Source organism: Pinus tabuliformis, chromosome 6 (genome assembly GCF_031772625.1).
Source record: "Pinus tabuliformis cultivar Carrire ecotype Pingquan chromosome 6, CPIR1, whole genome shotgun sequence".
Classification (NCBI taxonomy): Eukaryota; Viridiplantae; Streptophyta; class Pinopsida; order Pinales; family Pinaceae; genus Pinus; species Pinus tabuliformis.
Window position 1 is genome coordinate 1,379,902,862 of NC_142292.1, and position 17,130 is coordinate 1,379,919,991.

Below are 17,130 nucleotides of genomic sequence, written 5' to 3' on the forward strand. Positions count from 1 at the left end.
TAGAACTCCATGGGGTGTATCGTTAATGAAGTATTGGCCTCCTTCCCTTGGACTTCTCTCTATAACTTGCATTTGAGACTAGCTTCAAAAGAATTGGGGAGAAGGAATCATTTAGATTAGGCATATAATTAAAAGTAGCCAAGAGCTTGAATCTCACATAGAATTAGGTCCTGCACTTCATATAGGATAGAACTTGCATATTGCAGCAACTGTTCATCCGGTTACTTGGTAATCTAATTTATATTGTGCAAGTAATTAATTTCAAAGGCACTGGTCTATAACTAGTAATCTTAAGGAATCTAATCAAATTGTGTTTAATAATCACACTTGCCTCTTAATTTCAACGAAGTTTCTAGGCCATTTAGTTGTGTCTCCTTAACTTGTTGGTCTCCAACAAGTTGTTTATCATCTCATTCCATAGGGACTACCCCCCTTAGCCTACATTTAGGAGACAACTTGAACGGAGAGGGCAAGGATCAAAGTGACAACCCCTGCCCTGAGCGTTGTCGCATTTTTGTGTACAATTTGAGCGACAACATTTTCTGGCGTCGTTGTCAAGGACAAGTTTATCTTGTTCTTAGCGCTTTGACACTTTCTCTAGGACCATCTTTGTTTCTTGGTTTTCAACTAACATTTCGGTTTTTCATCTTTGACACGAAATCGACAATATTTTCTAGTGTTGTTGTCGAGAATTAATCTTTTGATCCTTGGTTTTCACAACATCTCTTCTTTCCTCTGCCACAACATTATCTAGCACCTAGACATTTAGGTTAGTTTCCTACTTGGGTGGCGACTCCACTTATTCATCCTCTCACAAGAGCATATACTAGAAGAAATCCTGGTATAATTGTTGATGTCTTGCTCTAAAACACTCATCTAAGTAAGCCTAATATACTAAAGAATCATCATCTTGATTAAACGCTGAATAAGCATTGATTTGTCTGATCTAACAATATCGAGTGGTTGATCTTATTTGCATCTTTTAATGGGCATTGAATAGTGAGGGTATCGATACATTTGTCTCTCTTTCGGATCTTGAGGATAAAATTGTGCTATTGCATATTCTTGTCTCTTGCACTCTTGCATCATCATTGCTAAGGTAGATAATTGCATCTTGCATCATTGAATTGTCTCTTTCTAGCATCCATTGTTAATTAGATGCACTTGTTGGCTTCATCATATCACTAAAAGAATTATTATTTCGCTGATTTCTGATTTGGGAGCGCTTAAGTAACATATGTGATATTGGCATAAGAGAAATCAAATAAGCTCTAATAAGCTATTGAAGTAATTTTTTTGCTAATTGTGTTTCGTTGGAATTGTCTCTCTTGTTTCATTAAGATAATCTTTCAATTGTTTCACTAAGTGCTTCATTTAATTGCTCTTGTAATCTTGTGTTAATCATCATTGTGAGCATTTTGTTTTCAAGTGATATAATCTTGTTGAAGCATTTAACATATTTTGTAATCTCATTGAAGCAAATCACTCACGTCTTGCATCTTCATTCTAAGTTAGAAGTGCATTTCTAAAACATACCTCCAAGCATAAGCTTGGTTGTAAGAAGATAGGACCATCTTCTTCAAACAATTTGTGAAGTCTAGACCCTCATCCGCAGTTAACACAGTGACCTTGCAATTCTCTTGTGGGCAATCCCTTGTAGGAATGGAGGCACTCGGGTGGTTAGAACTCCACGGGAGGTATCGTTAATGAGGCCTTAGACTCCTTCGCTTGGACTTTTCTCTACAACTTGTGTTCGAGACTAGCTTCAAAAGAACATAGGAGAAGGAATCACTTAGATTAGGCATATAATTAAAAGTAACCAAGAGCTTGCATCTCACATAGATTTAGGTCTTGCACTTCATATAGGATAGAACTTGCATATTGCAGCAATTGTTCATCCTGTTACTTGGTAATCTAATTCATATTGTGCAAGTAATTAATTTCAAAGGCATTGATCTCTAACTTGTGATCTTAAGGAATCTAATCAAATTGTGCTTAATAATCAGACTTGCCTCTTAATTTCAACCAAGTTGCTAGGCCATTCAGTTGTGTCGCCTTAACTTGTTGGTCTCCAACGAGTCATTTATCATCTCATCCATGGGGACTACCCCCCTTAGCCTGCATTTAGGAGACAGCATGAATGGAGAGGGCAGGGATCAAAGTGACAACTCCTGCCCTGAGCGTTGTCGCATTTCTAAGTACAATTTGAGCGAAAACAGGCCACAAACCTGGCATTTTACTTCTCCACACTCCCATCTGCTCCATGCTTCACCTTATACACCCATCTCAATCCAACTACTGATTTACCATCAGGTCGTGGAACAATCTCCCAGACATCATTCTTCATGATAGAGGAATATTCCTCCACCATGGCATCCTGCCAAACCTGTTGAGAAGTTGCCTCCTTATAGGAATTAAGCTCAATGTCCACCAACTCTGCCATCAGTGCCATATAACCTAGGTACCTTTGTGGTTGTTTACTCTACCAAAACATGGTGCTAGGAGCCTTGACCTACTATTGGGCCTCCTGAATCAACCTCTCGGCCCACTTGGCCTTCTTCCTCCCTATGGTGGGTGGCTCTGGCTAATTTGTCTGCCCTCAGCCTGGTTTCTCCTCCTCAACCTAGTGTTGAAGGAAATGTAACTAGGTTCAGTCTTCATAAATGTACTTTTGATATTTGTATTTATTCAAGAAAAGAAATATTATTCTTATAATATATGTCAATGAGTTTCTTACTCATTGAAATAGGTCTAGCACTAGTTAAAGTGCTATATGTGAGTCAAATAGTCAAAAGAAAAGGTTGAAGACCTTAAAGGCATATTACACTATGCCTATAATTGTATCAGAGTCAAAAGGAATACCTCCAAGCAAAGTCAAAGTCATCTCCTTGCAATGAAAGCCTTCAAGCAGCAAAATGGTAAAGAAATAATCAAGTCGGCCTCAAGTCTACATGTCAGCCTCAAGTCGGCTCAAAAGAAGGAGACGGACTCCTATATAAGGAGCCATTAGACCTCCTCAACGTAGAAGTGAATCATCTTTGAAATCTGCAAGAAAAAGGACAAGAGAAGGGTAAGAAAAGGACAATCTAAGGGTCTCCAAGTACAGCGAAGAAGAAAGGAAAGAAGAGCGAAGTTCTGGACTGTTTATAGGGCTAAAAACAGTCACACGTGCAAAGAAAAAGGAGGATTGTATGTAAGTATAACAGAAGTAACATTTCAGTCAAGTATCCATCTTTATTTGGGCTAGATCTTAGGCCTACAAGGCCTCTCACTCAAGCGAAGGAGTCCCTCCCTCAAGCGAAGATAAAAGGAGCCTAAACTACAAGCTAACCTATCACACGTGCAAGAATTTAGGGCTGTTGTACAGTCATAAGTTTGCATATATATCTCAAGAAGTATTTCGTTGGAGCAAGAAAAGGGTGTCTCCATAAGCAAATGACATCACCAAGAATTAAATAAGGAACATCTCATCTAGAAGCTCACATAAGCAAGGTCTATCACTAGTTGCCGAAGGAAGTAGGAGGACGAAGTGTCGGGGAACGAAGTGCCAGAAGAAAGAGGACGAAGTGTCGGGGAACAAAGTGCCAGAAGAAAGAGGACGAAGTGTCGGGAAAACAAAGTGTTGGAAGAAGGAAGGACTTGACTTGTGCTTGGAGGATATTCTTAGGGTCTAGGGTTTGGCATTGATCAATAAGAAGCTTCAATAAGAGAAACTTACTCAAGGGTTTTCCTCTCAAGAGAAGAGAGGTTTTGGCCCTGGAAGAGAGCCAACATCTTGTGTTCTTGTTCTTATGTTTTTTGGTAGCAGTTTGATGAAGTACACACACATGCATTAATAAGAAGAAGAAGATTAAGTTTACAAGAAAAGTAAAAAGACTCCACAAATTGTTATCAAGCCAAAGAAGAATCACACTACACTTATTTTCCCTAGATTCTTCAACACCTGTTGTGCTACCCTCTTACCACTAGGCTATGGTTGTCACTAACTCTGAGGTGTTGGTTGTGACTCCTATTTGAGAGCGAGTAGCTCCTCCTCAGGTACTGCAATCTTCTCACGCTTTAAGGAAACTCTTAGAGTCTAATCCTCCTGGAATCTCACATCTCGTCTGAGAACTGTTTTCCTAAGATTTAGAAGATACACCCTGTATGTCTGAGATGTCTCACTGTATCCCATGACAATTCCATTTTCTATTGTGCGATCTAGCATCTTCCTACTATCCTTCGATACATGATAGTAGACCTTTGTGCCAAAGATACGGAAGTTTGAAACATCAGGCTTCTTGCCTGTGAAAGCCTCCTCCACAAGAACCCAGGCAGATCCTGATCATGCAACATAGCCCTAGCTGCTCCAACAATGCTCCTATTCTTCCTCTCCGCCACCCCATTTTGTTGAGCATTATGAGGTGCTATCAACTCTCTCCTAATACCTTCCTTTGCACAAAATTCCTTAAAGGCGTTGGAGATATATTCTCCACCATTGACACTTCTCACTACCTTGATTTTCTTCCCAGTCTGCTTCTCTACCAAGGCCTAAACTCCATGAACTAGTCTAAGACCTCATCCTTCTTTTTCATAAAATAAATCCAAATTTTCCGAGAAAAATCATCAATGAAAGTAACATAATATATGTCTCATTAGTGATGGAGAAGAAAAGGGCTTGTACACATTTGAATGCACCAGCTCCAAAATCCCATTTGGCTCTACTATCCTAACCATCGAAAGAAGACTTGGCATACATGCCAAGCATGCATCCCTTGCACACTCCACTCTTGTCAAGACCTCCTGCTAGTAATCTTGTGGCAATCTGTTGAAGAATCTTCAGAGCCCCATGATGCAAGTGTCCCATGCGCTTGGGCCAAAGTTCACAAACATCTGCACATCATGCCTTGCTGCTCAAGGTTGCATCTTGTAGAGATTCTTCACCCTCACACATATTTGCTTCACTGCTCCTGAAGCTAGATGCTTGATGTAAGTCTTACCTCTGTTGAAGATGACATCATATCCTTTATCCTCAAGAACAGCTACTGAAACCAGGTTCTTCTTCAGCTCTGGAACATGGCGAACATCTTTGAGATGAAGAGTATTACCTAACTCCTACTCAAACCTGAAAGTACCAACTCCCTTGGTAACATACTTGCCATTATCTCCAAGCTCGATATTCACTTGCATATCCTTCTCATCTAATTGGCTGAAATACTCCTTGTTCGTAGTCATATGGAAAGAGGCTCCTGAATCAATATACCATGTACTACTCCCCACCGAGCTTGCCATGCAAGCTATCAATCAAAAGTCCTTCTCAAACTGAGAGGCAAACTCATCTACCTCAGCTGATGCAGCTACATACTCCTTATTCGACCCCTTCTTCTTCTACTTAGGAAACTTAAAAGCATAGTGTCGAAAAACATGGCAATGGAAGCATTTGATATTACTTAGACCTGTCTTCTTCTTGTCACCCTTTTGAATGTTCTCGCTCTTCCCTTTGCCTTTCTTGCCATTGACTTCACCTGCAAGAGAAAGATTCTCCTCCTTCTCAACCTTGGAACCCTTGCCACTGTTGCTAGAAGTCTCAACTAGTCTGAGCCTTAGCTCCTCCCGAGTGAAGTCACTCCATAGGCATTCCAATCTGGCAACTGCTCTCATCCCGTTATACTTTGAACGAAGGTATGCCAATCTTTGGTAAACCCATTCAGAGCCACGCGCACTAGCTTTGTGTCCACGGACTTTTCTCCAGCAACTACTAGCTCATCAGGGACTTCTTGAATTTTGGTGAGATAAGCAGTTACACTCTCACCCTTCTCGATCTTGAATGTCCTTTGTTGGAATTTCTAAGTCTGACACGTTAGAAACCCTTCATGCTCTTTACTGATTTATTCCTACCTACTTGTTCTATTAATTAACAAGTTATTTACCATGTAAATACTGGAAATAAATACAAGTGCATGCCCAACACATTACAAATCATCAACTGAAGGAAATAGAAACAAGCACACAAGTGACACCATTGTTTTTGGACTAGTGTCCCCGGAAAAACCCAATGCGGGAAACCGATGCAGCTATTTGAGGGTTTTATTTATTAAGCAGTTTCAGAGTACAATCTAGGTGCCAAATCTGGCTCACCCAACAAAGGAAAATCTCGGCAGTGGTACCTCTCTACTTGGAAGCAATATTCCAGCTGAAACCCCAGATAAACACTCAGACAGCTCCAATCTGCCCCACGAAACCCCAGCGTCAGCCTCTAGGGACTACGTCAACCTCTCTTTGGCCCAGCATTAGCCCAGCGTCACTCTGACTTGGCTTGCGTCAGCCTCTGAAGGCACTACATCAGCCCTCTAGCCCTCTCGTCACCCACGCTGGCCCTCTGAGGCACTACACAGCTCCTAGCTAGCTCTGCATGAGCCAGGCTGGCTCTGCGTGAACCCTTGGCTACTTCTGCGTCCCTCTCTCTGGCTACTATGTTGATCCTCCCGGCGCTATCTCTGCCTCTCTGCTTCTGTATTCACTGCCCCTCAGCTGCAACTTTGATCACTCTCTCAACTTTCTCAGCAAACCCAGCCCTAGAAAGTCGAAATCTTGATCTCTTGGTGTGTTCTCCAAGTGACCTTCAAGCCTCCTCTTATACTTTTCTCGTTGACAAATCAACGGTCGAGATTAAGTCCCTAATCAATGGCTAAGATTATTAGATCTGGCTTAATCCATGACTTTTGGACCATTCTAACACAATTTTATATTAATTCAAATTAATATTTTATTTTCCCTAAGTTTAGACTTAGCGACTCCATTAAAAATATGAATTATTTTAATATCTCCCAAACTGTTTAGAATCAGCCCAAACCCTTTTTGGGTATTGGAGATCTCATGTGCCTTAGCCTCTCCACCAATTTTCGTCGCTAGAGCACATCTGATGCTACCCTAAATCAACACTCCCTCTTAGTGAGGACTATGCTCTAGTAATACTCCTCACTAAGTATCACTCTGATCATCCGGCATTGGTCCCTGTGCTGATGCTAAGCCTGCTGCCCATCACCTGCACTATTGCATCCTATACTGCTACCCATGGCCCTGCCACTGCCACTGCCACTGTTGCATCCATACTGCAACTCCCTCTACATCTGTGTTGCTGCCCATGGCCTACCACTGCCATTGTTGCATCTGCACTGCAACCTGATGCAGGAGCATCTGAGCACCCTTCATTAAAATCGAAATCCAAAGCTGTGAAAGAAGAAACGTGGACAATCATGGCAAATTGGGGCAAATTCTATTTTAAACAGAGCTAAATTGATGGAATTGATAAGTCTCTAGAAGGCTTAATTAAATGTAATTATCTGCCATGTATGCGAATAGAGAGATTTAGGGGATTTAATTGAGTGATTTGTGGGAGGAAATCATGGATCCTAGATGATCCAAACTTTTGTAATTTTCTATATAAAGAGTCTGTGTTGTGTGACAGAGGAAGAGAGAGATTGGATACAATGTAGTCGCAGGAGAATTTGTGACTAAGGCTGAGACGCCTTAGACTATAATCTTGTTCTGTATATAATTGAAATATTGTGTGTTGTTTGGATTTTGTGTATCTGTATATTGTTTACCTATAGTTTAGATGTATGCGTTGAAAGAGTTAAATCCCGTGTTCAGGTTTATTGATCGACCATCAATCACTATAAGGATCGATGGCAATCCAATGATAATACGATATCATAGAGTGAGTGTTGTATGGAGTAATGTGAGCGCCTTAGATAAAGTAAGGCAGATCTGTGTTATAATGTGAATTCCACCAATAAGCGAACGAGATCAGGTCAACGGAGGAGATTGAATAAACACAGCGGAAACCATCGGATCGTCTAGATCGACGGATAATATTGGCAGAACGTGAGAAACCTGACAAGTTCGTGGAGAAACCCCGGAGTAGATCTGGATCGTCCGATCAACAGATCCATAGATCTAACAGTCATCGCGTGGCTACAGGCGCTGAAGTTTAACTCTAAAAACAGACCTAAGAAAATCATTAAACCGAGTTTACAGTTCCGAAGGATCAAACCGTCCGTTGAATAGCTGATCGGACGCATATCGCATCGGAAGATGAACGAGAGTTAATTTCAAAATCGGATGCGATGAGGTTTTATACAACGGGGTTAAAACCTCGTTGAGTTCCGATAATCGTGATCGTCTGTTGGTTGATTGATCGGAGTGTGATCGCGCTCGAATGTGCGTACAGGTTAACGCGCCGGACAGACCCGATATGTTATCAACGTAGGTTTATTTCCTTTTGAGCTCCAGGTCTTAAACGTTAAGGTGGGACCAGCGTTCGTTGGTCGGGTTTTGTTGTATTGCGTTGTTTGTTGATCGACCAGTGATTGGATGGGTTTGTTGTGAAGCCCGCTAGTTTAAAGGCTTCCGATGTATATGTGGGCCCATAACCCAGAGGTCCACGTACTAATTACGTAAAGTGATAACTTTGTTGCGTTCAAGCGGTTGAGCTGTCATCAATTTTTGGTATCAAAGCAGGTTAAATATTTCCTGCGAGGAGTTTGCAAACAAAAGGAGGTACAATTTTATTGAATGTTAGAGAATTTATGGTCTTTATATTGTCGTGCAGGTAACGGCAGAAGAAGGTGAGAAAACTTGTAGCAACCTAGAGCATGGAGTGCTCATATGGTTCCAAAGAAGAGAGAACCAGAGAGATGCCAAAAGACTGAGCTCAGAGGAGAGAAGCTTAGTGAGGTATGTGTAGCAAGCAGCTCACGGAAAGATCATAAAGGCAATTCCACAGAGGATGTAGGTAGAATTGCTAAGGGATGGAGAAGCATATGACCAGGAGGTCATAAATTTTTGTACCTCAGGAGTCAAAGTCTGGGTTTAGATGTGGATCCCAACACTGATTTAAAGAATCTCATTTCAACACAACACAGGCTCTTTATATAGAAAATTACAAAAGCGTGGATCATCTAGGATCCACGATTTCCTCCCACAAATCACTCAATCAAATCCCCTAAATCTCTCTATTCGCATACATGGCAGATAATTACATTTAATTAAGCCTTCTAGAGACTTATCAATTCCGTCAATTTAGCTCTGTTTAAAACAGAATTTACCCGGTTTGCCATGATTGTCCACGTTTCCTCTTTCACAGCTTTGGATTCTAATTTTAATGAAGGGTGCTCGGATGCTCCTGCATCACAACCCCTCTCATCATGTTGCATCGTGTTGCCCATAGCACTACCACTGCTAACTGTTGCACTGCAACTCAGTTATTGAGAAGTAAGTAACTGATCTCCCAACTCTGACATCTCTATCAGGCTAGAGACACCCATGATGCTGAAGCTCCCTTTGTCGCTAACAAGTGCTCCCTCTCTGACCTCTGCGCCAATGCAACTACTCCATGCATCTCACATCGTTGCACACCTCTCTGGCCTTTGTGCACTGGTGCAACACTCCTGTGCTTCTCGCACTGCTACCTCATGTTGTCCTAGGAATCCTGCATTGTAGCTCCCTCTCTCGCTCCATCCTCATCCGTCTCTACTGACATCCGCCAGTACTGTTACTCCTCTTCGGGGCTCTCGTAGCAAGGTCTAATCCAAGACGCTGGGTACCTCGAGGATCCTGCCCCTTCATCGCCTGTAGTCCGCCTGACTACAACTCAATGTCTCCCCACTTCCGCTCAAGTGGTGTGTGTGCACTCATGGCACAGTCATCATCTGTCTTCACTTCCTTATCTGCCCTTACTGGCGTTGCCTTGGTCTCAGAGGCCACTCCCTTACTCTTCTTCCTTGGACACTGGGTTGCATAATGACCCAGCTCCCCACAGTGGAAGCATTTGATCTTGGAGAGGTCCTTCTTCTTTCATATCTCATGCTTTCCCTCAGATGCTAGGGAAGCATCCTCCTCCTCCTCCTCCTTGATTCTGATCCCCTTACTGTTGCTTCCCGCCTTGCTCAGCCTTCTGATCTCTTCTTGGCAAAGAGCAGCCCACATTTCCTCCCAATCTGGAAGGGTCACCCTGCCCAATATGCTCTGGACAAACACCTCCCAGTCTTCTGTGACGGCGTTCAAGGCTATTCTCATCATCAATTCTGGATCCGACGTTGCCCCTATGAAAGTCAGTTAATCCAGGATATCCTTTAATCAACCAAGGAATGGGTCGATCTATTCTCCCTTCTGCATCTGGTATGATCGCAGCTGATTTTCTAGTAGCATCTTCCTCTGCACAGAAGTATGCTAATATAACTTGGTCAGGGCCTCCCACATCTCCTGTGTCGTGTTCTTCTCGGCAATATGTGGTACTATATGATCCTTGACCCCGTTAAGGATGATACTCTTAGCCCTCACCATTACATCCTCGTACCTGTCGTTATCAGTCGAGTCAACTGGGATAGCTATCATCCTCAAAGCAAAGTGCTTGACACGATTCCTATCTAGAACAGATAGGATTCTGGCCTTCCAGACTACGAAGTTTGAGGCTCTGTACAGTTTGTCCTGGTCTCTTACCCCGTTCATCGCCATCTCGCTGCTCCTCTACTTCCCTCCTGGGAGTTCTCAGTATGACTCCCTCTGAACCTCGATTTCCCTCCTGGAAACCCTTCTGCCAATGTCGAGATGACCCTCTCCAATCATCTGTGCAACTACAACACTGATCTGGATTCCTTGGCTAGAAATCCACCTCGACAGCAACTCCCTCTACCTTGGCCTTGCCCTATTAGGTATTGTTTTGACTACAGTACCCCACCAGCTCCACTCTGCAACTTACCCACAGCCTCCTAAAACCCAGCAAACTGAAGGTTAGAGCTCCTAGGCTCTACACAATCCTGGCACCGGCAAATCAACCTCCTCAGCCAACTGCGTCAGCCCTCCTGGCCTCTGCGTGGCTCTGTGTGAGCTTGCCTTTGCCTCCCTTGGTCGTTGCGCTTCCTGGCTCAATCTTGATGATGCAGGCACTGTGTCACCCCTTCCTTGCTGCTACTCTAGCTTGGAACAACTCCTGTCACTCGAGACCGTTATTTTCTGCTGCTGCTGCTCTGTTCGGTTGATGTCCTCAGTTCTCTTGTGATTTGCAACCACGCTCTGATACCATGTTGGAATTTCTAAGTTTGACACGTTAGAAACCCTTCATGCACTTTACTGATTTATTCCTACCTACTTGTTCTGTTAATTAACAAGTTATTTACTATGTAAATACTGGAAATAAATACAAGTGCATGTTCAACACATTACAGATCATCAACTGAAGGAAATAGAAACAAGCACATAAGTGACACCATTGTTTTTGGACTAATGTCCCCAGAAAAACCCAATGCGGGAAAACCGGTGCAGCGATCTGAGGGTTTGATTTATTAAGCAGTTTAAAAAACAATCTGGGTGCCAAATCCAGCTCACCTAAGAGAGAAAAATCTCAGCAGTAGTACCTCTCTACTCGGAGGCAGATATTCTGGCTAAAACCTCGGATAAACACTCTGGTAGCTCCAATCTGCCCCACGAAACCCCAGTGTCAGCCTCTAGGGACTGCGTCAGCCTCTCTCTGGCCTAGCGTTAGCCCGGCATCACTCTGGCTTGGCTTGCGTCAGCCTCTCTCTAGCCCAGCGTCACTCTGGCTTGGCCTGCATTAGCCTCTAGAGGCACTGCGTCAGCCCTCTGGCCCTCTGCGTCACCCACGTTGGCCCTCTGAGGCACTGCACAGCTCCTAGCTGGCTCTGCGTGAGCCCTGGCTGGCTCTGTGTGAAGCCTTGGTTGCTTCTATGTCCCTCTCTGGCTACTGCGTTGATCCTCCCGGTGCTATCTCTGCCTCTTTGCTTCTGTATTCACTGCCCCTCATCTGCAACTCTGATCACTCCTCAACTTTCTCAACAAACCCAACCCCCATAAGTCAAAATCTTGATCTCTTGGTGTGTTCTCCAAGTGACCCTCAATCCTCCTCTTACACTTTTCTCGTTGGCAAATCAACGGCCGAGATTAAGTCCCTAATCAACGGCTAAGATCAGATTTGGCTTGATCCATGACTTTTGGACCATTCTAACACAATTCTATATTAATTCACATTAATATTTTATTTTCCCTAAGTTTAGACTTAGGGACTCCATTAAAAATATTAATTATTTTAATATTTCCCAAACTGTTTAGAATCAGCCCAAACCCTTTTTGGGTATTGGAGATCTCATGTGTCTTAGCCTCTCCGCCAATTTTCGTGGCTAGAGCACATCTGCTGCTACCCTAAATCAACATCCTTAGCTTCTCTTTGAGGACCATCTTCCAGTTCTCAGAAGAATTTTGGTAGAGTTTGACTAAGGCATCCCACATTTCCTTAGTTGTACCTTTAAATGCAACATGTGGGACTACATGATCCCAAAGTCCATCCAAGATCATCCTCTTGGTCTTGGCAGATGCCTTTGGAAAAGCCTCAACTTGTCTACATCTGAAGGTGTTGCGACACCTTTCTCAGCAAATTCCTTCAGCCCAAAGTCGCCGAGCAAGAACAATATATTACGAACCTTCCAAACACTAAAATTTGAGGCACCATCCAGTCTATCCTGATCTCTCAATCCCAATCCTATGTGAGTTGTCATTTTTCAAATTTGAAGACTATGTGTTGGTCGATCCCTGTTCACAACTCTGATACTATGTAGAAAATGCACGAAATTCTGATCTGCTAATATGAACAATCTGAAATACTAGTTTCTTCTCACATAAACACATAATTTCTCTACCAAATTGCAGCGGAATAGGAACAAAAATAAAAGCACAATTCACACAATAGAACAACAAAAATTTTCTAGGGAACCCAATTGGGAAAACCCTCGCTTGCTTGAGAATATTATTGAAGAAGAATAAGCTACAAATCTCTTACAAATAACCCTGCTTCAATAGAGAATACAAACTGATCTCTCAGCCTTGAACTAGGCTTGAAACAACCCTGCAAGAATGTTGATCTGCTTCCCTCAACCAGCCCACACTAAGGCCCGAAATCCTTGTGCATTCCTTAGGAAATAGGCCCCTATTTCCTAGCGCATTCAACCTCCTAAAAAATAGGAATTTCCTCCTATTTTTGTGCGCACTTCCCAAGGGAAATTCTCCTCCAATAATTCGCACAAGGAAACCTTCTTGGCTCGTTCCTCTCACAAGCTCACAAACTCGTGCTCAAGAATGAATACAAGGTGTGCCTTTGATCTCCTTATAAGCACTTCGAATAGGCTATTGTTAGTAAGTTCTATGTTTGGAAAGTTGAACTGGTGCTTTTCTAGTTAACAGTAGTTAACACAACTTGTTAACTAGTTCCTCCTAAAATTTAGGAGGCTAAATCCACAAATTCTTTCAGTTCCCAAACCAACTCACACTAGAAGACAATTAACTTGGTCTTCCACAAACTCACAATAGTCAAAACTACTTCTTGAACTTGTCCACATCACTGGAACTCGTACACGACTAAGGAGAACAGAAATTCGATTCCTTGAATTAAGGAACAAATCAAGGAATCCATTCCTTTGCTACTTTTCAACACTCATTGGCCAAGGATTTAATCTGAGCCATTAGATGTTAGGTAAAATTCATTATGATGAGACATAAAAGGAGTCTATAGGGAAAGACACAAGATTATTCAATTCATTTTTTGAACGAGAGGGAGAAGAGCTGAAGAAAAAGAAGAGGAACACACAAACCAAGGAGAACGCATCACATTTATTGCACAGATTTCAAGGCAGAGAATTGAGGGTCCTTGTACAGATTTCGAGGCAGTATCTCTGCACAGAAATCAAGAAACTTTGGCACAGATTTTGAGGTAGTATTTTTGCACAGAAATTTAGAAAGTTTGGCAAAATTTCCAAGGCAGTGTTTCCCGGTTTTGGCACAGACTTCAAGGCAGCATTTTCTGCACACAAATCAAAAGTTTTAAAACAGATTTTGAGGCAGTCTGTTTCGCAAAGAAATTGAGTCTTGGCACAGTTATCGAGGTGGTGAGGTGGCTCAGAACTCAGGATAAGTACAGTCAATTGTTGATGGAAAATAAATTTGCTGTAAATTCATTTTATTTTTCTGTGGGCTCATAATAAAAATTCTCTCTCTACTGGTTTTCCAGGGGCATTGCCTGAAAATTTCTGTCATTTAATGTGCTTGTTTTCCCTAGTTTTTGCTCAGCATTTGCAGTAAATGATTCAATGTGTATTCTTTCATAAGTTCAGTTTTTTAATGCATTTGTGTATGAGCATTAAACTCTAACAACAAGAAACTGAGAAACTTATTGAGATTGAAAACTGTGATTGGATCAAATTAAAATTTATAATACTAGATAGGAAAATGAATCTCCTCTAGCCAAGGCACTCAAATAACATCAATCCTATGTAAAAGCGCTCCAAGTGCAGCAACAATAGGCAAACATATGTGCAATAGACACTTCTAAATTCACCCCAGCACCCACCGAGGTGGTAAACAGATAGACTATCACAAGGGAGAATGTGTGCACCAGCAATGATGCTCTTGTGTCAATCAAATGTTCCACCAATACCATCCTACAAGGCTCTGACAAGTGTTATGATAATCACAAATACCGGGCCTCATACAGCATGAGCAGTAACAACACTCATACGTCTATATATAGTATGTAACTTCCCCATTGCTGAAAATATTGAAGAGCCACTCCTGAAACTTTTACCTATTTCCCTGTTCCCAATGACAGAGATGTTGTAGAGAAACATTTATCTTGTATCCTTGGAAGGAACCTTGTGACAAATGATACAATTTTATCAACCAATGTGGTCACCAATAGACAAATAGATAAATCTGTTTTTCGAGTTGATTCTGCACTACAAAATAGGAGAAATTCTAGCACTGAAATAATTGAAAAATAGAAAATGAACAAAGGATGAAAGTTTACCTAAAATTCTCATTCGCATGAACTGTCTTCCTGGAACAACACAAGATTGAAATATATATTAGTTCATCTTACCATCAGGAGTTGCACATGTTGGAGTTGAGATATGTAAAGATAAGTTCAAAATAGCTAATTGAAGGTATTCTGCTATGCATTGTTTCATAATCACTTTTTGTACTCTCGAAACTCTATAAGTCAGATTTATTCCCCCATACCTAACTACGAAACTATGTTTCCATATACAGAAAGATCGTAAAGTAAAAGACCACATCACAGTAATATGACAACAAAGATGATACTTCTTGCATGTTACACCAAAAGGATAGTAAGTATTAACAGAACAAATGTTCAAAATAACACAATTTCCTCCTGCATGTATTTCTCCCTAAGGGTATCCTGTATGACATCATGAAACAAAAAAGAGAGTGGAATCAAACATTTCAGGGGAACATACAGCCTCCACATTCATCAAACCTTAGTTCAGCAGAACCAAATTGTGCTGCAGAACCAATGCCAAATTCACCACGAGTGTCAGCTTCATATTTATTTAGGTCTGCCTCTGCATTCATTCCCGTGCCAATCACCATGGTTGCCAAAGCTGCTGCAACGCACCTTTGCCAATTTTTGGATTCTGCATAACCAACCAGTTATGTCAAACTAACCTTAGATGAAGGAAAACAAGTTACATGAGCTAGGTACTCCATTCAATCTCTTCAAAAGAAAACCAGAATTCTGCTTGTACTAGACTGAACTTGATTTGGTCTAGAGGCAAAATATAACCATTAATAAGAAATCATTAATTGTATTCTCATGAAGTTGTGGTGTAAGACAAATCCATTAAAGGATAACAATGTACCCATTTTGGGAACTCCGCAATTATCCCCTAGATGATTAAAATGAAGGTTTTTGTTATGATTATGGTAAAGATATTCCTTAGCAGACATAACTTGTGGATGAAATGAACTCCCCATATGTGTCTCATATTTCAGTAACAATGATTATAATATTCATATATTGTTAATGTCAGTACTCAGTAGTCCGTATGCTAAATCCCTCTTTCTATTACGGTACCAAGTTTTCATAATGATGAGTTGCCTTTAGAATAAATCTGTTACCTAAAATAAAATAGTTGAAGAAGGCATTCTTCTTACCATGGCCAGCAATGGTAGAAACTACAAGCAAGGCTCCCAATTATTAATGTAACAATCTATGGTAAACAAATAGTACCTGTTACCCACCACCTGTAGGTGACACCCATAGGAGAAATTTGTCTCCTGCATTGTCTTCAGTCGGCAATCAGCAGCCCCTTGCAGCCCCCAAATAGCTCGATGTGCCACCATCTCCGCCACCTGAGCTAGCCATTATGCACCCTTGCACATTTGTCATGATTGCATGTTTGAAGGTGGGCCTTCCAACCCCGATGGTATGGCTTTCATTATGTAGTTGGGTATCTTTTGCTTAGTTATCATGGACACTTTTGGGCATGGATTAGTGGGGTGATTCAGTAGAAAGAATGGGTATGGTCTATACTCTTGTCCCCTTGTCCAATTTGGTGGTTAGTCATGTGTCATAGTCCCGTGAGATCTCCTTTATTGGCTACTAGCTTTAGGAGTGACACTACATGGGAAATCCTGATTTTGGTTGTGTGGTCCCGCTTCCCGACACCACATACATCACTCCCATCTGCTTATTATAACCCTTTTCCACATATTTCCCATCCGGGTCCACATTTGTCCACTAGGTCCACAAGGAGTTAGCCTCCCCTCCCATGATCCACACTTTGGGTCAGGCCTGGAACGATGCCCCGAAGGTTGATGCAGCTAAAAAGAAAGTAAAAAGCATAAATTGGCCACTCTCAACAGGAAATGTACCATAAAATGCAAAAGATGGTCGGGACATACAAATTTAGCACATGTGCAAAAGCCAACTTGAGCTCTACCCCCTATCAATATGGTTCCTAGGGCCCCTATATTGGCCCCCTGCATCATTAAGGAACCCATGATTGTCCCAACCCCTAGTGAGTGATGAACTGCCCAACCTTAAAGGAGGGTATCAATACTATATCATTCACATCATGCTCTCATCCCCTGAAGCCCCGACCAGTTATAAAAGAAAAATCGATAAATGGGCAAAAGGCATATGAAGAAGGGTGGAAAAACAAAGGCTAGAGTAATTCATGAACCACGATTGCTCCCTCCTACATCTATACAACCCAAGTGTGGGCTTCCCTTATCATAGCTACCCTTGTAACATGAAATGTGGCTTGGAGCCTTCCCTTGACA

The 17,130-nt window shown here is 41.9% G+C and overlaps 1 protein-coding gene across 1 annotated transcript in view; it reads right to left on the minus strand.

Annotated features, from left to right (window-relative positions):
- LOC149263765 (Pentapeptide repeat-containing protein) overlaps positions 1-15,477 on the minus strand; it is a 246,233-nt gene extending 230,756 nt beyond the window's left edge. The window contains exons 1-2 of the mRNA XM_089426675.1: positions 15,323-15,477; positions 14,852-14,881 (exon numbers count right to left, since the gene is read on the minus strand). Coding sequence (XP_089282801.1) covers positions 14,852-14,881; positions 15,323-15,435 — 143 coding nt within the window. The 5' untranslated portion in view covers positions 15,436-15,477. The remainder of the gene's footprint in view (positions 1-14,851; positions 14,882-15,322) is intronic.
- Between the last annotated feature and the right edge of the window lie 1,653 nt (positions 15,478-17,130).